This window comes from Ceratotherium simum, chromosome 30 (assembly GCF_057802395.1).
Source record: "Ceratotherium simum simum isolate JZ-2026a chromosome 30, ASM5780239v1, whole genome shotgun sequence".
Taxonomy (NCBI): domain Eukaryota; kingdom Metazoa; phylum Chordata; class Mammalia; order Perissodactyla; family Rhinocerotidae; genus Ceratotherium; species Ceratotherium simum.
In genome coordinates this window covers 7,157,126-7,181,781 of record NC_141929.1, presented here as the reverse complement: position 1 = coordinate 7,181,781, position 24,656 = coordinate 7,157,126, and the positions used below count along the sequence as shown (strand labels likewise).

At 46.8% G+C, this 24,656-nt stretch overlaps 1 protein-coding gene across 1 annotated transcript in view; it reads left to right on the top strand.

The window, feature by feature from the left end:
- Positions 1-11,458: 11,458 nt before the first annotated feature.
- Positions 11,459-24,656, top strand: part of CDH13 (cadherin 13) — a 1,041,327-nt gene continuing 1,028,129 nt past the window's right edge. The window contains exon 1 of the mRNA XM_004437068.3: positions 11,459-11,559. Coding sequence (XP_004437125.1) covers positions 11,518-11,559 — 42 coding nt within the window. The 5' untranslated portion in view covers positions 11,459-11,517. The remainder of the gene's footprint in view (positions 11,560-24,656) is intronic.

The window sequence follows — 24,656 nt, the reverse complement described above, 5'->3', positions numbered from 1 at the left end:
TGAAACCATGTGGCCAGGCCCCAGGGCCATAGCTTCCTGTGGTGGCTGTCTGGAATCAGTGAGAATGTTAACATCTTGCGACAGGTTACCACTGTTCATATGTACTCAGATGCAACAGAATTGGCTGAGACTGACATATTTAGACACTTTGGTTTAGTGGACAGTCCCATAAACTATGCAGGTGCCCAGTTCTGCTACCTGGGGCCTGATTCCAAACTGTTGGTGACCACTCTCTTCCCTCTCTTAAACTCCTTGGTTTCATGTGGGGTCCTTGCATTCTGGCTGATTCCATAGAACACGAAGATTGGAAGGGATCTATGGAACAGCTAGTCCAACCCACTCATAAAAGAGGCCAGTACATATTTTGCATGAGTCCAGTCATTTAATTTGTGCAGCAATCTATAATGTACAAACTGTGAACGGCCCCTTTTACTTAAGGGGCATCTGAGACTCAGAGAGGAGTCAGCAGTTCTGCAAGGCTACGGGCAGGGTTTGTCTTTTTATTAACATGCAGAGGGAGGCAGTAGGGCAAGCTGGTCAAGAGTTTATGTTCTACAGCTGAGTGGTCTGGATTCAAGCCCTTTCTCCACTACTTGTATGGCTCAGTTTACTCATTTTAAAGTAGGGCGGGAAATAGAACCAACGTCTTAAAATTTCATAAATATTAAACCACTTGACACGTAAAAAATGCTTAGACGAGTGAATTATCACTATTATCAATGAAAGTTAGCTCATAATTAATTATAACAAATAATTAAATAAAATAAGATATATTCAAATAACTAACAAAAATAATAATAAAATAGTAAATTTTTAAATAATAAAACAATTCTCAATTAGTGTTAGTTATGAATTCTGTAATTATGCCCACTGTGTGGCTCAGCACTTGGCAGATGGCAGGTGCCCAGTGGTGGTGAGTTAAGCAGCTCACCCTGTTCTAGTAAGTGACAGAGTGGAACTTACACCCAGGCTGTCTGACTCCAAAGGCTGTGCTTATTAACCAGAAAGGAAACGGAGGCTTCGAGAATACTGATCTATTCTCCATTACGGCACAAATGGGCAGTGGAGACCGGCCTAGGACCCAGGTGCTGGTACTCCCTGGTCAATGCTTTCTTTCACCCCAGGGCAGGTTTGCCTATCACTGGTCACCAGTAAAAGGGGATAATCATATTTCATATGGAGCTGGTTAGGATTCAGTGAGACAAAGATGAGTGTGAAGAGCTTGGAAAAGTGCCTGACCCTTAGTAAACGTCACCGCTGTCATGATTATTTATCATGCATGCATGTATCAGTGCATAGATGTTATCTTGAAGTCCTATATGTGTTTGGCACTGGGCTTATTGAGGATCTAGAAGAGAATAAGACTTAGTTCCTTACCTAAAGCAGCTGATAATCCAGTGAGGGAATCTAGTAAATGAATATTGACATGTTCTAATTGCAATTAACCCAGCCTGGGTGGAGAGGGTTGACTTCCTGGAGGAAGTGGCATTTGAGGTAGTTGATTCTTAATGATGAGCTATGGCCCACCCAGTGGACCTAGGCCTATACAAGAGAAAGCCAAGAAAGCAGCATGTGCAAAGGTCCTGTGGAATGAAGTAGCCCTACATGAGGTGGAGTGAATGGTAGAATGTTCTGTGTGGCTGGTACTTGAGCTTTATAAGGGGAAATAAAGCAGAGCAGCTGTGTAAAATGTTTATGTATTGCCAAGTTAGGGATTTGGACTTCAATTTAAAGGCAATGGGTAGCCATTGAAGGTTTTATATATACACCAAAAAACAAATACAGGAACAAAGGCCAGGAACAAAGTTGTTGTTATTCACTGCTGAGTATAATAATGCCTAAATCATAGTAGATACTTGATACTCATTGTTTGAATTAAAAATTGCTCTGGGGGCCGGCCCCATGGCTTAGCGGTTAAGTGAGCATGCTCCGCTGCTGGTGGCCTGGGTTCGGATCCCGGGCGTGCACCGAGGCACTGCTTCTCCAACCATGCTGAGACCGTGTCCCACGTGCAGCAACTAGAAGGATGTGCAACTATGACCTACAGCTATCCACTGGGGCTTTGGGGAAAAAAAAGAGGAGGAGGATTGGCAATAGATGTTAGCTGAGAGCCGGTATTCCTCAGCAAAAAGAGGAGGATTAGCACGGATGTTAGCTCAGGGCTGATCTTCTTCACAAAATAAAAAAAAAATTGCTCTGGCAATAATGTGGTAATCAGACTGGGGAGTTAGGAGAGCAGTAAAGTAGGCAAGTCCCGAAATAAATAACAATTTAACCCCCAAAGAGTAATAACTGGGTCGTGAACATCTTCTAGGGATACACCGAGACCTGTCTCTTCACACATGAGGCTCCATGACAAGCAATGAGAACTCTTTGTCTTCTCTCCTGACGTTCTGTGGTCTTCAGAGTCTCCCGGGGACAAAGTGAATCAATGGATTCATTACATGAACAAGAACCTGGCACTTTGAAAAGGCTGTAGATGAATTCCTGACCTGTCAAGTAAGAGAAAATAGTGTTGAAAACACTGTCCCATGTCTTGCTCAGGTGTGCCCCAGCTCACCTCAGCCTCTCCTGATTCACCCTGGGAAAACCGAGTCCTCAGTTCTCCCAGGGCATGCCCCACAGCCCACAAGAGCTTGGTCTTTGCAAAGACAACAGACTGTAGTTTACTTGGCTCACCCACAGCTCCCCTGGCCCCTTGGACTTATGTTTTATACCACATGAGGCTTTGTAGTATGCACACTTAATCCTGGCCATATTTTTGTACAGTGGTTCCCTGGCAATATCCTGCAGGCGTCAGCCATTGGACCACTACTTGGTGTTCCTAATGAGATTAATGCATCTAGAGGGCCAGTGGTCCATCTACTCTCATCAGCCATAAGATCATCCATTCATTCATTTCTTTAAAAAAAATATATTATTGAGAGTGTCTGTCATGGACCAGGTGTGGTTCTAGGTCCTGGAGTCCAATGATCAATAAACAGATATTTAATTGCCATTTGAAACTCATAGTCTAGTGAGGGAAGCAAACATAGAAAGAAAGAAACAATAAATAAAATAGTGAAAAATGACAGAAAAATGCCATGAAGGAAACAAGAAAATGAGCTAATGAAGGATGATCTGGTGAGGGACAGCTCCTCCTCTGAGGAGGTGACATATAAGCAGATTCTGGGAGGATGAGAATAACGTGGAAGTGGAGGAAAGAGCATTCCAGACAGAGCGACTAGAATGTGCCAAGGCCTTGGCGTAGGGAAGAGCTTGGCATGTTTGGCGATTGAGGGAAGAGCCGAGCACAGTGAGCAAGGAGGAAGTGGAAATGGAATGAATTTGGAGAGGGGGAGGCAGGAGACAGCTTTGCAAGGCCTCGTGGGCTGTGGTGAGTTTCCCTTTTCCATCATGTGCTGGGAGAGAACTTTGTGATTCAAGACACGTTCACTTTTGAGTTTCATGCAATAGAAAGAGGACCGGTGTAGACAATTAACGTTTCCATGTGGAGTGTTGGGAATGAGTGGGGTCACATAGTAGGAAAACACTTTGAGAACCACTGCCCTAGGAGATGGTGTGGATACTGGAGGTGTATTATTTGATAGTTCATTTTGCAGCAGCAAATACAAGCATGACAAGCAGCAGACATGCAGGGCCAACCAGGACCTCTCCCATGAACCTGCACTCTTGTATTGATGCATCCCACTCATACCTATTGAATGTCTACTCGGTGCCAGGCAATGTGCGGGCACGGGATAAGCAAGAGAGAGAAAGATGGACGCCATCCCCGACCTCACGGAAATTGCACACCAGCCACTTTAACTCCATGAAAGCTTAGCTTAAGAAACAAAAGAGTCTTGGATTTTCCTTTTCTGGCTCTCATTTGCTTAAATTCTGGCAGCTGTCACACACTCAGAATCATTAAAATTTAGTTCTCTGTGTTTAACTTGCTTCCACAGATTAACTTTCTCCAACTCATTATCATGGCCCTGACCTTGGTCTATTCATAAAAGACCACAGAAACCATTAATTGGGTGGGCTGCTTCTTATAGGAGCAGCACAATTTTATCTACTAGAGGCATTAGCAGATTTGGATTACATTGTAAATAAGTTTATCCACTACAAACATTCCTGGATCTGCCTTGCATTGTAAATAAATTTTCCCAAGTAATTGTTAAGTGTTGGCTTCACAATTATGTTGGCATAAGAAAAACAACCAGAGACAAGTTCAGTGGCTTTGCAGTAAGTACTGAAAAAAGAACCTAGGGATTTGCAAGGAGACAGCCAGCTTTGGTTAGGAGAGTGGAAGGAAAGGACTATTTGGTGAGTTGAGAAATTATTAAGGGCTTGGATTTGTAATAAACATTAAACATTGGTCATGCCCACGTAAATGTCTATGCTAGATTTAAGTATTCGGTTTTCAGCCCATTCCCTGAGCTATACGTAGTCCCAAGAAGGGGGTTCATTTATGTATCAGTCAGCTGTAGCTAGATAACAAACAACCACAACAATATCTGTGGCATACAATGGTAAGCATTAATTCCTATGGATCCATAGGTTGGCTGGGGTTTGGCTAATCTAGGCTAAACTCTGCTTTTCACTGCAGATCTGTGGATGGGCAGGGGTGGCTCAACTTCACATGTTTCTCATGCTCCTTGGACCATTTGGATAGCCAGGCCATGTTCTTTTCTGGGAGATAGAAGAGATGTAAGAGAGCAAGCAGAAACACACGAGACTTCTTAAGAACTGGGCTCAGAACTGCACACTGTCACCTCCACCTCATCCTGTTAGTCAAAGCAAGCCGTATGGTCAAGCCGGAAGTCAAAGATGAGGAAGTTCGCTCCACCATTAATGAGGCAAGGATTAGATGCAGGAAGGGATGAAGAATTGGAGCTCAAAGTTAATCTCCTGTAATTTAGTCAGTATGTTTCATTCATCTATTGTTGTATAAGCTTATGTTATGTGCCAGAAACTGCTAGGCAGCAGGAGAGATGGCCGTGTAATATTCCTACACCAATCGCTGGTTAGAAATCCGAGAAAAAGAGTTCTTGCCCTTGTTATCTTTTAAATGGTCTGTACAGTAGTCTTCCAAGAAGTCTCTCTTTCTTAGTTATGGCCCTCGATGCAATCCATCCTCCAATGTGGCCAGAGAGATCTCCCTAAAATGTAAATGAGATATTGAACCTTCCCTGGTTAAGTGATTTGGATGATTCCCCTCGTTGGCAGGATAAAGCTCAACTTCCAACTGTTGACGTTGAACTGATCCTACTCTGGACCCCAAACTGCCCAGACTTGTCTTCTGCCATCCCTCTGGTCACCAGCCCCTTCCCCAGCTGTCCCTTCTTTCTCGTTTCCCCTTTGTTCTAGCTCAGTGGTTCCCCACTTGGGACCACAGACAGGCAGGAGGTGGGGCCATGGGGGCCCTGGTATCATTGTAAGAGATCTTGTAAATGCACACTAAGTATTATCAGTCAACTGTAAATAATCCCTCCCCCACCACACACACACAGCCACTGACATTTGCAACTTTACCTAGATGAGATCGTAAAGAATGAACTTCAAATTCAGTTAGAAGGAGGTGTTGAATTTGAGCTGCCTTTTGCTATTATTTAGTTTCTCATATAAAAAGTACAACTTCTGTCAAGTAGAGATCCACAATGGTTTTTGACGTAGAATGGAAGCCAACCACAGTGGACCTCTAGCCTCTTCTTAAACACATCCTGACCCCCCAGAGCTCCGGCTACCTTCACTCTCTTAACCTCCGCTGTAGCACATTGTAATAGACAATGTCTTTCTCTCTCAGAGTCATATTTTCTGGAGGACAAAAACCATGCCTTTTCATTTCTTTCCCTGTTGCTTAGCTCAGTGGCTAACATGCAATAGTGTGTTATGAATGTTTCTTGAATGAATGAATGAATATATGTAAGGGAGTAGTGGAGAATTCTCTAGAGTAGTGGTTCTTAGACTATGCCTATGAAGAGCTTGTAAAACACAGATGGCTGGACCCCACCCTGAGTTTCTGAATCGGTGGGTCTGGGGTGAGATCTGAGAGTTTGCATTTCTAATAAGTTCCCAGGTAACGCTGATGCTGCTGGTCCAGGGGCCACACTTTGAAAACCTCTGCTCTACCAAATTGTTGCTGAGATGATTCTCTGTGTAGAAATAACCCCAATCACTAATTTTAGGTAAGGGAGACACCTAGAGGGGGGTTTTAATGGCTTCTAGTTCACAGGATAAAATTGCTAAATTGGTGTCTGAATGCCCAATTTAGCTACTAAGGAAGGATTGAAGTCCTAAAGACAGGCCAATTGACTGAGATAACCTAAAAGTCACTCCTAGCTTTATCTTCGCGCTAGTGTGGAAGTCATAATTGTATTAAATGTACTCCCAGAGGACACTATATTAGTGCAGGACCTCAAAAGCCAAAGGAGTATTTTCTGTCTTATTCTTAGATGTCTGGGCTTTTCATACATTGAGGAAATGCAAAAGAATGCCATAATCCAAGTATCCTTCAACAAGGATCGCCAAGCACCTACCCGCTCACTCTAGCCTCTGTGGAATATTCCTTACTATGTCTAATCCTGGTCTAAGCTATCATAAGAAGACCTTGCCTTGTTGTAGGCTAAATGCGCTGGCCAAATTGGAGTGGAGGCTGTCAAGGTCAAGGGACACTTTTCGTGTGGGAGGATTGAACTGTTGCCATCAGGAAGTATTTCTGGTAGGGCAGCACATGTAAAGGGGTTTCATATCAGCATCATACATTTTTCAGTACAGAAGCCATTTAATTCATCTTCTCAACAAAAATCATTTGAGCACCTACTGTACACCAGACACTGTTCTAGAAGCTGAGCACATGGCAGCAAAAAGACAGATGTAAGACTTACAGTCTGGAGGGATGGCCTGACAATAAACAAAAAAAGGTAATTATTTGTTAGCTATTGCTGCAACTTAGAGAAATTATTTGTTTTCAACTCATGTACCTGTGGGTCAGCTGATCTGGATGGGACTCTGCTGGGTTTGCTCAAGCATCTCTGGACCCATGGGGGTTCTCATCTCTCCTCCTATGACTAGTGAGCTAGCCAACAAATGTTCCTTTGACGGCTTTGAGAGAGGACCTAGTGAGAGCAAGCTGAAATGCACAGGGCCTCTTGGGGCCTGGGCTTATAACTGGCACCCTATCACTTCTGCCACATTGCACTGGCCACACTAAGTTCATGCGGCCAAACCCAAAGTCAATGAGCAAAATGTGTAGATGCAGGTTGGGGTGAAGAATTGAAACAATAATACAAGTGATCACTTACAGTATAAGGTTAAGTAACATAAAGGACTATGAAGAAACATAAAGCAGGTTCACGGCTCAATAATAATCAGGGACGCTACTTTTGGGTGGCCGGGTGTTGTGGCATGGTGTATTGTCGTAAGCTTGGGTGTTTTTAGCAGGCTATCCCATTGGGAGGGGTCTAGCTTCAGCATTATGCGATGTTGTAACGCTGTACAGTGTGGGCTTCTGTCCCTGCTCTGCAGGTATATCCCAATTATCAAGGGCTCCTGGCACACCTGATAACTGTTGTGTCTCATCAGGGCATCCAGCTGGTTTATCACTGTTCTGTTCAATGCCTCATCACAGCAGCACATTCAAAGGGTACAAAAATTTGAATAAATTGTCTCTGCTGGCCAATCCATCAGTTGGGCCCTCTCCATACACACGTCATGAGCTTGTGCATATAACACACAAGCACTGCACACACCCACGTGGCCACCTCCACACACTCAGAAATGATATCTTCATCAGTCAGTCAATGAGAGGAAACGGTCTCAATCCCTGGCACCTCCAGAGACAGCTGCTGACTGTTGGATGATTCCATCAGCTCCAAAGCCAGGCTGATGTGCCCGGAAAAGGAGTATGAACCTGGCGTCTGAAGGCAGACAGAGCTTCTGGGGAGCCCATGGCTGCGAAAGCAGCTGGGGCTTGGTGGAGGGCTGGGGTTGGGGGAGGTAGAGTGGGGGGAGGTGGAAGGAGGTTTTCAGCTTCAGTATTTACTTGTCTCTGTCAATCAATCCATCAGCCAAAAGACCCCATTAGGGAGCTGAAAGGAAAACAAGACAAAAAAAAAACAAAAATGTATTTCTTCTTCAGAGCCCTTTTATCATTAGAGTGAAATATTTTTCTCCTATCTTTGTTCAACAAAAACCGATATCGTGTTTTTGGAAAAATGCATGCTCTAGAGTAGGAGATAGAGGGGAAAAGTGACATCGATTTTTACAGTAATCCTTGGAGTGTTATTATGTTATTATTCCCATTTTGTTATTGAAGAAACTGAGGCTTGAGGAATAAAAGCAACTTGTGCAATGTAAGTGAAGTCCAGAGATCCCAATCCAGCTCTCCTTTTGCAGATAAGTCTTTTTCCACCTTCCTAGCCTCCATGAGTTTCTAGAGGTGAGCCTCAAGGCCTAAGAAGACCCTTGAAGTGAACTCCTCCCAGCCCCTCAAGTCCAAACTGTGGGACTGAGTTAGGAAGGGATGGGCAACAGCTCAGGACAAAAGCCCAGGACCTTGGTGAATGCCTGCGCAGGTCCTAGCTGGAGACAGAGTCAGCAGGATGTCAGCCAGGCAAACCTACATCTGTCTTCACTAGTCCCTTCAGACAGAACACGAGTCATCTGCAGCCTGGGAATCACAGCCTCTGGTTCTGTCGTGGGTCGACGCCTTAGTTTTATTTATAGATGATGAAGCTGGGGTCAGGCTGGAATATTGCCCTTGGCTGAACGGAGCTGCCTCACCTAAGATTATTCCCCTCCTTGGAGGAGTAGCCAACAACTGGCCCACCGAGGGCACAAAGGCACAGCGCCCTGACTCTATTAGGGTCACCTGTGAAGGGTCATTCTGGCCTCCGAGCTACCGGGGATTGGCTGAGGCCTTTACTGCAACTGTAACGTCCTTTACTCTCTCCCTCTGCCGGTCTTGTTTCCCTCCTTCTTGCGGTTGTTGCTCCTAAGAACACTCCCCAATAAGCCACCTGTGCAAACCTCCATCTCAGCACCTATTCCGGGGAAACCAACCTGTCTTACACTGGCGATTAAATGTTCCAGCCTTGAAGTGACACATGTCACTTTTGCTCACAGCTCATTGGCTAGAACTAGTCATATGGCCCCACGCCAACCACAAGGGGGCTGGTAAGTGCAACCCTGCCATGTGCCAGGAAGGGGGAAAATCGGGCCTCTTTGGTGAGCGGCAGTAAGGATGATGGAACGGAGAGACCATAGAAAGGGCCGGCAGAAGTCTAAAATCAATAATACTGCCTTGTTCCTCGGACAAGTGCAGCCTTGGACACATCCTGCCCTTGAGGGTGCTTCCCTGACTGAGTGGCTGCTTGCGGAAACATGCTGGAGCATCATCTTTCTGCCATCTTTACCCCTTATCGCAGTTTATCATCTCCCGAGCTGTCCTCTGCTCTCTTTCTCTCTGTCTTTGTATCTGCTGGATCCATGGGCTCAGCTGGCCCCTGATTGACAAGATGACTCCTGCCCTGGAATGGGGAAAAGTCAGGATATTTCAGGATGCCTTGATGTGAAGCCTGTCTGACTCCATAGGCCCTGTTTCACTCTTATTGGCGGGCAATGTGGGTGTGGGTCTCCACACACACGGGTTCCAAGCTGGGACAACCATATCATCTGTCAAACGCTGTGACCGCACTTCTCAGAGGCTCAGGGGCGGGCGCCTACTTAGGCAAGAGGACAGTGGGAAGCTGGAGGGACGGGAAGAAGCAGCAACCTCCACCTCTCCTGGGCTCTTCTGGGCGCTATTTGGCCAACATTGCCATCTGTCGGGCCAGTGCTGGCTAAAGCAGCCAGGCGGTCAGATAGCATTGCATCTTCATTTGTGACCTTGGGACCATGGGAGATGACCTTGTGACCGAACAGCTGACATGCAGGAATTTTAAAAAGTACATCAGTTTACGTTTACTGACTGGTTATTTTGTCACTTAATCCTCACCATAACCTTACGAGTTCAGTACAATTTATACTTTTCATTTTAACCAGTGGACAAACAGAGGCACAGAGAGTTTGAGTAACTTACAAGTCAGTGGCAGAGCTGGGGGTTAAGCTCAGGCAATGTAACTGCAGACTATTTTCCCCACTTCATCCTCTGCTTGATTAAGTTTACACATCTATTTAACACACACTAATGACTGTCTCTGTGTTCCAAGCCCTGTGCCAGAGGTTGGGAATACAGCCCAATCCACTGGATCTCAGCACGCTCCATTGCTTAGTGTCCTACTATATTAGATGTCACATAATACATTTATTCCAATATTTAGCACCAGGGGAAATTATGTTGGAAGATATTTGTATACATGTTACTATAATAATAACCATGTAATTCACATGTTTCTCTTATTGCTTTGGCCACCAGGAAGCTCAGATCCAAATCAGAGCAAACATGTTAGAGTTTGGGTTTAGCATTTCAGTATTCTGAATTTTTCCTCCTGATCGAGATTTTCTATTTTGGTTGTGTCAATTCTTTTGCACAAATGTCTTTTATTATAACACATCTTAAGTCCTTTTTAAAAGAAGCCTGCATGGAAATGACAAAGTAAGGTCTTTACTGCATATTCTTAGATTCCTACCGGGAAAGGCAGACCTAGTTATCCATTTTACCCTCATTCCCATGAAGGTAAATGCTTTTATAAGCACCCCACTTATAAAATCCCTTGAGCAGTGGCTACTACTGTTCTGAGTCCCTAGGGATAGCTAGGAGCTTCTGAAAGACCACATCCTTACAGAAAAAAAAGTTTCTTTAAATCATGGCCCCAACTTTGGTAGCAGATGCACATTTGTGGAGTAGGCAGCCAGTCAGACTCTCACCTGAGCAGTTAATAAAATCTATTGCCCTTTGATGGATTTTTTTCTGCAAGCTAGAATTGATCTGTCGTTTTTGTGATTTGTGAGATGGCAGGGAAACACCAAACACCATCATGACTTGGGCCACATTGGAAAAAAATAAAAGAGAAGAAAAAAATCCACCACCAGGTCTTTCCAGGCGTAAAAAGGGCTGGAACTGCTGGGTCATTTTATTTGATTTATTGGAAATAAAGTGGATCTTATTAACATTTTAATAAAGAGAAATTTTTTGTACTGGGCTGGAAGTGGCTGCCAGTCCCCGATGCAATTCCATTCTCTAGAAAAGTGGAATTGCAGGGGTTGCCCGGCGTGATTTGTGAGGCTGAGCCCCAACAGTCCGAAAAAGCAAAGGGGCTGCCGCCTCCGAGGGGCTCGCTCTGCGCGAGGTGCTCGCCGCGTATCTGCCATGCAAAACGAGGGAGCTTTATGAAGGAATCCGTCTTGTAAAGCCATTGGTCCTGGTCATCAGCCTCTACCCAATGCTTTCGTGATGCTGCCGCTGATCTATTTGGGAAGTTGGCTGGCTGGCGAGGCAGAGCCTCTCCTCAAAGCCTGGCTCCCACGGAAAATATGCTCAGTGCAGCCGCGTGCATGAATGAAAACGCCGCCGGGCGCTTCTAGTCGGGCAAAATGCAGCCGAGAACTCCGCTCCTGTGCGTCCTCCTGTCCCAGGTAGGAAAGAGGGGCTGCCGGGCGCGCCCCGCGCCCCGTTTCTGCATTCCGATCGCCTGCCGCGGGCACGGCCAGGGAGCTTTCGGGGGTCGGGGGACTCCGGGCGCGGCGGCAAAGACAGCCCGGGGCTCGGAAGGGAGGTCATTTTCAGCCCCGGAGATCCTAGGGGTCCCTGGATTCCTACTCCTGCTTGCCTTTGAGAGAGAGAAAGAGAGAGAGAGAGAGAGAGAGAGAGAGAGAGAGAGAGAGAGAGAGAGAGTGTGTGTGTGTGTGTGTGTGTGTGTGTGTTTGGTGTGTGTGTACGTTCGGAGGAGGAGGAGAGAGCTCCCGAGTCCTTTTATTTTGCAAGCCAGGGCGACATTCTCTCCTACATCAAGTGGGGTAACTTTGATTCGCCTCCCCCGGGGGTTCATGCATTGGAGGACGACTCAGTTGGAGGCGACTCCAGGGAGTCGTGGTTTCCCCCAGCCCAGCGCCGGGCCAGGGAAACGCAGCTCGGGTCCGGATTGCGGGCTGCCGGACTGGAGAGGCCGGCCTGGCATCGCCGACTTCCCGGGGCGCCCGGGCCCCCTTGCCCAGCCGGGCGGCGCTGGAAGGCGCCTCCGGCCAGCCGAGCGCCGCAGCCCGGCTGCTGCTGTCGCTCACGGCCGCCGGCGCCGGCCGCGCCCGCACCGGGTCCTTTCCCTCTCCGACCTCGGGCCGGGAAGGGCCGGAGGGCGTCCCCCGCGCCCCCTTTGTCCAGCCAGCTGGAGCTCCGGCCCCGAGCCCCGACTGCCGCCTCTGCTGCCTTCTCGGGCGGGCGCGGAGCGCGGAGAAAAGTTCAAGCCTTGCCCACCCGGGCCGCGGCTGCCTGTTAACCCTCCGAGCGCTGCGGCGCGTGGGAAGGGCCAGGCGACCGAGGAGAGGGGGGCGATGGAGACTTGGTCCTCCAGCAACCAACTCTGCATCTCGGAGATCTCGGGAAGTTTGTGTGCAGGAAAGCAGCACTTCGAGGAGGCCAGATCGGAGGTGCTGGCGGCTGAGGGGCACGCCCAGCCCTGCTCAGGGGCCTGTGGTTTCTGGGAGCAGGGCGACCCAGTCCCCCGAGGCCTCCCTGGCAGCTACGGGACTCGGGATGAGCTGGCAGCCTACAAGTGGGTGGGTAACATCAAGGCAGGGCCAGACAGAGGAGGGAAGGAGACAGGGAGTGCCTTGGGGTGCTAGGAATGGGTGTTGAGTTCCTGGCCAGGACTGCTGGGTGCCAGTGGGAGAGGCACACGTGTGAGGGTGTGCGGGAGCTAGGGTCCCAGGCAGGGGCGGCATGTGGAGATGCAGTGCAGCCTTCTAAGAGGAGACCACTGCTGGATCAGTGTTGGGGCCAGACTTTGGAAAGGGGCCATTGTCCCAGGAACGCAGTGCCCTTGGAAATGACTCAAAGTGGAGAGTGGGGGCCGATGATAGTGCCCGGAGGCAGAGTACGTGCCTGGCTCCTGACTCCCTTCTTCCCTGGATACACAGCCCCCATTCAGGACTGCCCAGTTATACGCCTCTTCTACCAGGGCTTTGCTGGCTGAGTCTCCTGGGGTCCCTGTAGTCTTAAGTCCTGCCACAAATCCCATGCCTGTCTGTGAACCAGTTTTTCAGACTTTCTGTCCTCTGACGATCCCCCAGGCTGTTTGTGTGTATGGATATCCCAATTTAGCAGGGTGGTTCAGAGCATGCCTCTGCTTCAGAGCCAGCCTCTCTGCCATATGCTAGTGGTACCACCCTGGGCAAGCTGCTTAACCTCTCTGATCTTCCAGGTCCTCCACTGTAAAATAATCTATCACCTTCCTAGGATTGCTAGGCAGGTTGGATTGCATTTAACAGGATGTCCTAGGTAACACATTTACCATGAGGCCTGGCTCACTGGGAGCTGTCAGGGTCTGCGAGCGTTTACCACCACCTCACCTAGGACTTTACAGTTCTTTTCTCTGGGATCCTGTTTTGACCTCAGTTGGGATTCCTGGGCTTACCCAAAGTCATGCTTCCCTTCGAGCGAGAGGGACCACACGACAGCATCCAGCAATCCCTATGCACTAGGGGCTTCTCACAGGATGTCTTTTGCAAAGCAACTGGTGTGTCTCCTCGCCCAGGGTGCAGCTGGCGCAGGTGTGTTCTGAAGGCTCTCAGCTCACTCCGTTTCTTTAGAATGGGGGAACAGAGGTTTTACGGTGAATTGCATTGCCTGCCCTGAGAGACTTATTCTCTCTTAGATTGTTATGCATAATCAGAGCAATTGTCCACATTAGGACAGTAATTGATAACCTGGTAGCAATACCACCTTGCAGAGAAATCATTTTGGTGCAATTCAGTTAACTGGAAAGGGGTTCCAGTGCAGAGGGCTGTGTGCCATAGCGAAAAGTGGGGAAAGACTTGGAGCCTTTGAGTCAACAAGCAAAACACAACTCTCCTGAGGCAGAGAGAACACAGAAGGAAGGGAAAAACAATGTCATAAAGCAAGTTAGTCACTCGGCCCTAGTGGTGTTGAGGCAAGCATGCGTGTGTTTTTCCACAAGAGTTGTGATACGCTGGGTCTGGCTTTGGAAGCCATCAATCTCTGTGAGTTTATTGGCCAGGCTGCTGTTTGAGGCGTTTTGTAAGCGGGGACAGGAATTCTAAGCAACAATGGCTGGAAGCTGGCAAAGCTGTGGAACAGTCACCTGTCTTTCCCCCCGGGGCGTTTTGGGAAAGGCTGGACCAGAAGTGGCCTCTGGAATTTGGCTACCATAAATAATGAATGTGAAACAAACCAGGAGAGGCATGAGCTGGAAATTGTGCTGTCAATATGATTTTCCCCCTATTTGGGTATCACTTACAACTAGCCAGAAGTTCTAACAATGAATGAGTAATCCCCCAAGAATTAGAATTTTAGGGAGTGGTTCACGTTTGGAGAGCAGTCACTTGGGAGTGACTAAAAATGTCCCACGGAATTCTGAGATGTTGATTTAAAATGGGGAGTTCTTTCTTGGAGTCAGAATCTTGATTTTCAGGATTTGAAATGAGAATTGGTGTCTTTGAATGCCCCCGCAACTTTGTATGTTATATTTTAAGGGCAGTGTTTATTTGCAGAACCTTTTTGATGAGGAGGAAAGACAGAGTTACAGAGAGCACCACTGGCCCTGAGATGGGTTCAACACGTAGCAGCCTTAGGATTTCACAAGCACTAGGGACACAGAAATACAATGATGAAAGGAATCGAAGTGGTAGAATTCACGTGTCTGAACAATTTTTTTAGCAAGTCTCAAAGAGATTTAATACACGCAAACCTGAATGTGTGGTCTGGAATTTATGTAATGCCACTGTCTGTCTTAAAAGCCCCAACAGTCATTTTAGTTAATCTCTCCTACTCGCCTCCCTCCCTTCTTGCCTTTTCTATCTTTAGCCCTTGGGTTTTGTATTAAGTAAAATCTATTTCCTCCTCGAAGTATCCTCTAGGTGTTACAGTGAAATTGTCCAGCAAACCAACGTACCCCATCACTGCATTATCTAAAAGTACCAGCATTTGGGTGTGTATGTTGAGTCGCAGCCTGAAGTTCACTGTTTAGGTAAAAGTGCAACTAGGTTCTTGGGAATATCCTTCTTTCTCTCCTTCCTTCCAAAAAGATAGTTGCTGGGGAGTCCAGTTAATTTCTATTTAGTGGAAGGCAAGGAAAAGGACAAACTATAGATTCAACGCACATCTGAACGACAGTCATATTATCTAAATAGCCAGCAGTATTTCATATTTCTGTGTGTTCATTTCTGTGTGTTTTGATCTTATTTTAATACCTGTTGAAAAATTTCTCCAGAAGAGGGCTCCATCCACAGCATTACAAAATTCTGAATCTACAGCTCATATTTTAAAGAACTTGAGTCTAGCAGCTCCATCAAAACCAAACTGAAGTATTCTCCTTATTCCCAATTATTTGCTACAAGCCCTCCCAATGAGATGTCCTGTCACTTTGCACTGAGTATCTTTGTCTTTCTTTCCTCCTTTTTCCCTATTGTAGTTGCTTCTGTTCTATTTTATTCGTCAACTATGTATCCCCCCTGAGTATTAGAGCAGGGAAAATTTCAAAGACCTTTGTAGACAATGCAATATGGAATGTGAGGAAGTTCTGAAATTTCCTGGTGTTTGACTTTGGTGGGACCTGGTTTTACACTTTAGGCAGCCAAAAGGCAGGCACAGTTCTGTCTGTGAAAGAAGGTAATCTTCTCCATTAGGTAACTACCCAGAAGAGTGAATCCTGAGATAGATTCGCTCACCCTCCAACACCAGTTGAAAAGGAGAGGGAAATATCAGTCTGTCATCCAATTATAACAATCAGTTGTGCAGAATCAAATCCAGTGACCTGTGGTTTTGGCGTTGTTTCCACTTAGCTGTCGGCAAGGTGCCTGCACGCCTGGGAGAATCTGACCCTCCCGAAGGATGCTGCCAATACAATTCCCCGTAGCTTGTCTCCTCTGCAGCCACCTGGAGACTCCAGGCCTGGCTCCCTCTACCTGAGCAGACTGCATGAATGATGACTGGCTAGACCGCAGGATGCCCTACACTGTCATCGGGCACTCAGTAGTAGAGGCTTTATTCTAGGGTTAGGGTAGAAAGCGATTTCTTTCTCTACTGAGAGAAGCAGTTAAGGGCAGGCTAGAGAGAAGAAATGTCATTTCAAACATGAAATGTGGACCGAGCCGGGGCTCATGGAGGTGAATGGGCTTAGCAGATCACCCTCTGGCTTAGCAGATTGAACCTTGAGATATCTGCTTGGTGGGGCTGAAGTCCATCCATTCCAATTCTGCAACTCTGGCTTCTGGGCAGAGGTTGCAAAGTAGCAGCACAGGCCAGATGTAGCTCATGAATGTGTGTTGTTTGGCCCAAATGTTTTGAAAGTGGGAAACTGTACATTGAAAAATCCAGTTTTCTTACATTTCTTAAAATATCAGAAAGTCAGGCAAGCCTAGAGCCACATTCCTACATGGCCACGTTTCACCGGTGCTGAGTCAGTACTGCCCACTTTAGGCAGGACATGCCTCTGTAGTTTGCCACAATCCCCACCACTCCCTACTACTCACCCAGCCATTGTACTCATTTATTTTACCCACTTGCCCCTATAGTTATTTGTGTTGGGAATTTCTGCTTTCACAAATTTTGAGGCATGATCAAATTAATGCAATCAGTTTTTCAGTGTAGGCTAGTGAAAAGGAAGAGACTAGCCTCTTTTTGATTGTTCTGATTGAACTACGTTGATGTGGGTTTAGGAAGAACATGACCAATGGGACTGCACCTCCTCCCTCAGAACGTTATTACCATCAGTGCCACGGGGGACTAGGAGTGCTAGGGGTACCCAGAGCAGTGTAACACCCCGGCTGTTGTTCCATGTGGAATGGTTACACTCAGAGAAGTGACATACTGCAGCTCTGGGTCAATCTGAGTGCTGGTACACCAGAATGTTGATACACACAAAACATTGTTGTACATCAGCAGCCAAGGGGCTCTGGGACCCCTGGATAATGTGTAGGCCCTAGCACACTGTGCGTAGTGTTGTATCAAGAGCAGCACTACCCTTGGAGCACAGTGACACCCTGAGCATTGTCATGCCAATACTATTGCTCACCCACAGCATGAGTAACATCAGAACGTTACAACAGCTTATCGTATTTAGTCCTGCGGGGACTCAGGGAGCACCGAGCCATCACTCTGAGCATGTGTAACTTCAGGTAAGGTTAGCTCCGTAGCTTTGTTGCCTAGAGTACTTTTATACACGAGACGTCGTTACCCCAGCAGCAGCTGGAGTTGGTGTGTTGTTTCTGTAACTGTTTTTTAACAGTTAACACCCACAGCAGTCTACACACAGTGTTAATGCCACAATGAATGTTCTCTGGCTCTGTAAATACTAGACTAGTCTGTCCACTCGTCCCACACCAGCAGGTAAGCCTCAAATAATTCCTGTTTTCCGTAGCTACAGACCCAAAGATCAGGGTAAATATAACTACACACACACATACAAATAAAAGAGATGTTTTTTCTCTGTCAGTTGCCAACAGAAGTCAAATTCCTGAAAATTAGCATTAGCAACAGGCACGTTTTGACGTGTCATGTCTCATTTCAAAGGCCCCAGCAAGTGTCACCCAATGTGCGGCAGAAGCACAAAGCCCCTGTGTCTCCCGGCGGAGTGCGGGCCAGGCTGGGGTGGAGGGCAGCAGCGGCTCAGCCGCCAGCAGCCCCGCCACGTGCCTGGGCAGGGCCCGGAGATGAGCTCAGCTTCTGGAGGAGCCTGGGGACCCTGCAAGGAACGTGGCAGCCTCCATCCCCGCCTTAGGCGGCCTCCGGGCCAAAGGCTCTTTCCTCCGGGGCTGGCAGGGAACCGCCTTTCCATGTGCTGCAGGAGAAGGTGCCTGCAAATGTCTGAAGCTTGAGTTTGGGTGATAATCTCCTTGGCGACTGATGTAGGGTCTGAGGAAAGTTGCTGGACCCTGCCAGCAGAACCCGTAGCTGACTCAAGCCACACAGGGTCTTCCCTCTACTGCCCTAAGCTGCTGGGCATCTGGGATCATCTAACTCAGGGGTTGCAAACTATGGCCTTGGGCCAGTTCCTTCCTGCAGCCTGTTTTTATAGAGTTTTATTGGCACATGGCCATGCCCATTCGTTTATATAATTGTCTATGGCTGTGCTTGTGCTATAATAACAGAGTTGACACCATATGGCCCACAAAGCCTAAAATATTTACTATTTAGCCTATTCCAGAAGAAGTTTGCTGACTCTTGCTCTGACTCAAAATTACAGCCAGAGAGGCTGCAGGGAGCCTTCTCAAAGGGCAGGGAGGTGTTAATTAGGGACTGCCCCTCCTAAGCCCCAAGCACTCAAGCAACTTGACTTCAGGCTTCAGGGAGATTCACCTGGGACCAAATGGGTTCAATAAATATCTATTAGATCCATGGAGAACCTACTATGTGCTCAGGGTACAGCTGCTACTAAGGCTGACTCAGTCTCTGCTCTTGAGCTCAGACCCCAAGAGATCCCCTGGTAGGGGAGATCAATATTCATTAATGAATAATTCAAAACTGAGACAACGGGTATGATGGAAGGAAACACGATTGTGTGAGGTCATGCCAGGCCATATGATTTGCTTGTCTGTGCCCTTTCTCCCTCACTAAAATATAAGCTCCGTCACAGCACATGTTGTCTGATTGGTTCATTTCTGTGTCTCCAGGGCCTAGAACAGTGCCTGAAGTATTGTAGGCACACAGCAAACATGAATGAACGAATGAATGCACATAATAAAGGCATCACATCCAGATGAAGGGTTTGGGAGGCTTCCCTGACAGCCTGATGCTCGAGCCACAGTCTGGAGGAGTAGTGGGGCTTACAGACAAGGAACACCAGAGAATGTGGGCAGGGAAAGACATTCCAGGCAGAAGGCACAGCCTGCGGGAAGTCCCTGTGCGGAAGGAAGCACCTCACATCCCAAAGAGAGTGACATGAGAGCAGCTAGGAGGTGCCAGAGCCACTGGAGCCTTGTCAGCCGTGTCAAGGATTTTGGTGTTTTTCCTGGAGCAATGGACAGCCATTGAAAGTAATGAGGGGAAGGGATAGTGTGACAAGGTCAGATTTCCATTTTGCAAAGGTCCCCCTGGCTGCAGTGTAGCAAATGAATTGGAGCTGGGTGAGAATGGAAGGACGAAGCCAGGCTAGGCCTGGGATCATGGAACGAGTCTAGACGAGGGAGTGACAATGCAGATGAGAGAAGTAGACACCTCTACTCAGAGCGCCCAAGAGACGTTTAGGGGAGAACTTGACAGGGCTTGGTAGCTGGTTTGGAGATGGCAGAGTGAGGGCCAGGGGGCGTTAAGGACCTGAGCTTGAGTTCTGACTCTTCCAATTGGCAGGACGCTGGAGCCATTTGCCCAAACGAGGAACCCAGGTGTTTGACATCATAAACAGGGTCGGAGAGCCGTTTCCATGGGGGTGTTAGCCAGGCTGCAGTAATGCTCCTCAGGAGAGGCATCCCAGGGCCCCTGTTACACTGATGCCCACAGATCCAATCCGTGCTTGCATCTGGGAAGGGCACCGTGGGAGCCTCCAAATGCCCTTGACTGGAGTGACTGATGTGTAGCCTCTATAATTAACCAATCTCTGAGGCTTTTCACGCAAAAGATATTTGAGAGAAACATTGCCAAGCCCTTTAATCGTTTCTTGAACATTCAATCAGCAGCACTAGAAATATTTCTTACATGAAGCAAATAATGATCTACTACTTTCAGCAATCGCTTTGTGAATTCTAGCAAACCTTCACTTCAGCATATTGGAAATAGCCTGAGTGACTCGCATGTTTCTAGGTGTCGTAGCAGAATCTGCAACTGTGTGCCAGGCAGTGGTGCGCTGGTCAACGTCTAACAACTGGGATTCTCTTTAAAAAAAGAGCAGGGCAGGTACGTTATCCTCAAAAGGTGAGGGATGTACAGCTGTCCACTCGCGAAGTATTTCCTGAGGCATTTAGGGAATTCATAGGTAAACACGATGGACATGGAACCTGCTCTCCTGGGGCTTTCAGCCTACTGAGGGCAGCTAGTAAGAAACAACAAAATAAGTAGCTGAAATAATACAAATTTGGAAATTGTTACAATAGAAAACAATAGGGGCTAAAATAGTATTGAAGGGGGGGTTGCAGTGTCCTCCCCCTTCCCTCCATCTTTCCTCCCTCTTTCCTTTCCATTTTTTCTTCTTTCTTCCCATTAATTTTTAATATCTACCAAGTACCAAAAATGCTTCTAATTTGGGGATCTAGAGATGAATGCAACACAGTCCTGGTCCTCAACAGGGAAAGCGCTGAGGGTGAATCAAGGCCGCTGGTCTGCCAGGACCAGGGGAGCGAGCATCTTAGACTGCTTAGGAGCAGCATGGAGACTTCTGAGCCTTTGAGAAGAGAATTTAAACCCTGGCCCAGCCATTAGCGTGCTGTGCGACCTCAGAGAAGTTACTTTATTTCCCTCCTCTTCTGTTTCCTCCTGTGTCTAAACGAAGAGAGAGAATAACTATACCTGCCCAGCAGGGTTTAAGTGAGGATTAAATAAGTGTATGCTCATGATTTCGCCCCATGATTGGCAAGTGCTTAGGGAATGTCAGCTGTATAACTTTCACACACTGTACTCCAAGGGAGTTTATAGCTTGAAGGTACCATGGGGCCTGGCCTTGAGCATCTGACTAACTTAGAGGGGAAAAATGCTTGTGTATTTAAAAATGCTGGGGCATTTCAAAAAATAATAAAATTTGCTCCCTAGAGAAGGATTTGCCAATTCCCGTATTGGTAGCTCCCCAAAGATCATTCCCCTGGGGAATTCATGCCTCATAAAATCATTTGATCTGTTGGGATCTTATCTTCTAGATACATCTTCCCAGCAGCTGTTTCCCGGGAGGCTTTATCAGGCCAGCATGTGTGTGGGTGTGCACACCAGCACCATGACCACTTATGAATGTTGTTATTATTTAAAATATATCAAAATAAGTACAATTTACTGTAGTAAATTTACTGCTATGTGCCAGTTGCTTATATTATCTCAAATCCTTACTGCAACCCTTAGGGACAACTATTCTTATCTCCATTTTACATGATGAAAAGTTCAGAGTGGTTGAATCATTTGCCTAAGGCCACACAGCCAGTAAGAACTGGGACCAGGGTTTGTAACCATGCATTTCTGACTGCTGTGCATGTTCATTTTCCTCCACATTTCACTAGTATATAAAAGCTTCCTCCCTTATCCCCTCAAAGGATGTAAGAATTCTCTCTCGATTATTTTGTTCTCTGGCTCTCCTGGAGTCAGAATGGCTGCCTGCAGTGACCCCATTTTTGAATTCCTGGTCTCTAAAAGTGAGCTTGGGACCTGGGCATCCCATCTGGGTTACTGGGTTGCAACCTTCAGAACTGGGTTAGCCCAGGGTCATTTGTGTCCTTTGTTGCTGAGTCCTTGCTTTTGACCAGGGACAAACAAGCCACCCACGCTGCACGCTCCTCCCAGCAAGAACGGCCTTCCCAGTAAGAACAGCCACACAGATGCCACGACTCAGCCTGGGTGTGTCTCCTCTGTGGCTTCCAACACGCAGGTAAATTCTCTGACAGATTCCTTCCTGCTGCTGAGCTCTAAGGATGGATGGCAGTCCTCCCCGTGGGTGCCAAGGAACCCCATCGTCTCAGCCAGTGTTTCCTGAGGGCTACCGTCTACAGTAACTGTCCTCAATCCATAGGAAAATGTGCAACATACAGCCTGTAGCTATATGGAGACACACAGGTCTATAGTGAGGTGCAATTGGACTGAATCCAACTTGAAGTTTAGTTCTGTTTTACCAGAAGAGTTTTATTTCTTCCTTTTAATTCAATTTAAGAGCCTTTAGTCGGGGTAGCCACTGACTCAATGGACATTTGTGAGTGCCTGTTATGTGCTGGGCACCATTTCACGTACTGGCGATAGAGCAGTGCGTCTCCAGGCGGATGGAGGCACACACTCTCCCTCTGCCCAGTCCTCACCACCCCACACAGGAGCCTTGCGTTTCTGCCTCTCTCGGGATGTTTGTATCTATGCACCCCAATCTATACATCCCATATTTGATTAAGTCATTCATTTAACAAATATTCACTGATCGACGGCTGTATCTCAAGCATGAGGCTTGACATTGGGTAAGCAGCAGTGACTAAGACAGACAAGATTGCCCGCCTTCGGAGGTAGAGTCTATGTTCCAGTGAGGGAAAAAGACAGCAAACAACAAAAATAAGAAAATAGGATGATTTTGGATAGTGACAGTGCTATGAAAAAAAAATTAAATTGGGATGGGCAGTTGTTCTAAGCTTGTCCACCACTCTCTCTCGGGATGGAAACCTCGTTGTTCTGATGTGTGATCTGCCTGTGGGGATGAAACGTCCTGTCATTTGTGAAATGAAGTTGCTTCATAAATAGAGGGCATTTTTGTCCTTAGTGGTAAAGTGTTGTTGGCAAACCTTGTCCATTCTATATTTTTTGTTTTTCTTGAAATTTTGCATTTGGGAATCCAAAAATACGGCAACCAATGATTTAAACCACAGGAAGGTAATCTTTTTCTGTAAAGGAAACATATATAGAGTAAATGTGCGGTCTCTCTCGCAACTACTCAACACTGTCAATGTAGGATAAAAGCAACCACGGACAATATGTAAACACATGGGCAGGGCTGTGTTCCAATAAAAGTTTATTTACAAAAACAGGCAGAGCTGGATTTGGCCCTCGGGCTGTAGTTGCCAACCCCTGATCTAAACCATTAGCCACCTCACCAATTGGTCAAACTGGGATAGGGCAGAGGCCAGAGAGAGAGATCAGACATTTTCTTTGGCCTCTCGTCACGATGAGAATTATGGTACTTCTTTAGGACCACATATCACTGGATCATGCAACATTAACTTTGATCAAGGTAAGGATGCTATTAGTCAACTTTGGAACATAATTCTCAGATCGGCTCAAGATATATAATTTAGCTTTTGTGATAATTATCTGGACTATAATTCTTAAAACTTTCTCACCACCCAAAGATATATTGGTGTTAAACACTGCACCTTGGATTGAGTTCCCCCAAACGGTGATTCAGGGAGCTAATTAGTGAGAGGATTCCAGGGCACAGAAGTGAGGACCGTGAAACAAGAAAGAAGGAAAGCCAATAAAGAGTATGTCATTGAGCTGGTTACTGTCGTGGGCAACTGGGTCTCATTGCTGCTGGGGCCTCTCAGAAGAACTGTGAAAAACTCACTTCAGAATGGTCCTTCTGCAGGATAGGAAGCTAGGTTATATATCCACCTACGCCTATCTTCCATTGGTCAAGGGTGGCCCCTGGGGCCATTAATTCTTTGTACTTTCTGGCTGAGCCTTTGAAGCTCTGGGGGAGTAACCCCAGTGGTTATGGAAAAGTCCTGAGCAGAAAAAGGGAGAGGCGTGACGGGTGCTTGGACTGACAGTACATGCCCTGGGTAGGGCATGAGTATATACAAGATTCCAGTTGCCACTATTGTGTATTACTGGAAACTTCCTCAGTAGAGCTAATGATAAAGGCAAGGGTTACGGTTGATTTTTTAAGCCCTCTGAATTTGGTTTAGCACCCACCTGCAAATACTGTCTTCCCCACTAGAGGGTATCAGTATGCCAAAGCCCTGGAATGCTACCTTAGGGCCTCATCTTTGACATGGAATACATTCCCACTGTTTTTGAACAATTAAGGAATAAGCGAGTTGAGGTTGGAGGGACAGACTATGGATGTTTTGGGGGCAGAAGATGGGAGAAAGGTGGATGTTGTCTAAATAATTACCCTCATTCATTCATTCACCAACCAATCTTACCGACCACCCACTAAGCGCTCAACACTCTTCTCGCACTGGGAATACAGAAGTGAATAGTGTACGTGAAGTCCTGCCCATGAGCTTCCATGCAGGTTGGGGGACAGACAATAAAAAACGAACAGGTAGGTACATGATGTCCGCCAGGTGGTGATGAGTGCTGTGGAGAACGACAGAGCAGGCAAAGCGATGGACAGGGGCAGGGGAGAGCACAGCCCTTCTTACATCTGCCTGTCCTATTGGCTGGTTGGATGAGAGATTATTTCCATCTGCTTCCTAAACCCAATTCTGCTGCTCACCAACCTCTTATGGTTATGCTTATGTGGTTTATTTTCAAAATGAGACTGAGCTTGTGGGGGGAGAAGTGGTGCTTGGCAAACGGGTTTTGACCACTGGAACCTACCGCAGCCTAACACCCAACTCCACCAACTGCTTGTTGGTTGATTTCATTCATCTGGAATCATTCTGAATTGTTGTTGTTGTAGACACACAATAGAGTCGCATTTCACTCAGGGGTTGGATTATAAAGTCAAGGATTAAGGCAAACAGAGAGTCGTATTAACCTCGAGATCTCTTAAGTTGCCCATTAAATTGTAGTGTGTGTGGTTTTGAGTACACAACTCTGTACTGTAGTCAATATGTAACAACGTATAATGCATACAGTAACACACAGTGCATAATAAGGAATATATGCAAGATATAGTTTTACAGCGTTTAATTGCAGTATTTAAATTGTTTTTTTTCCATCTCTT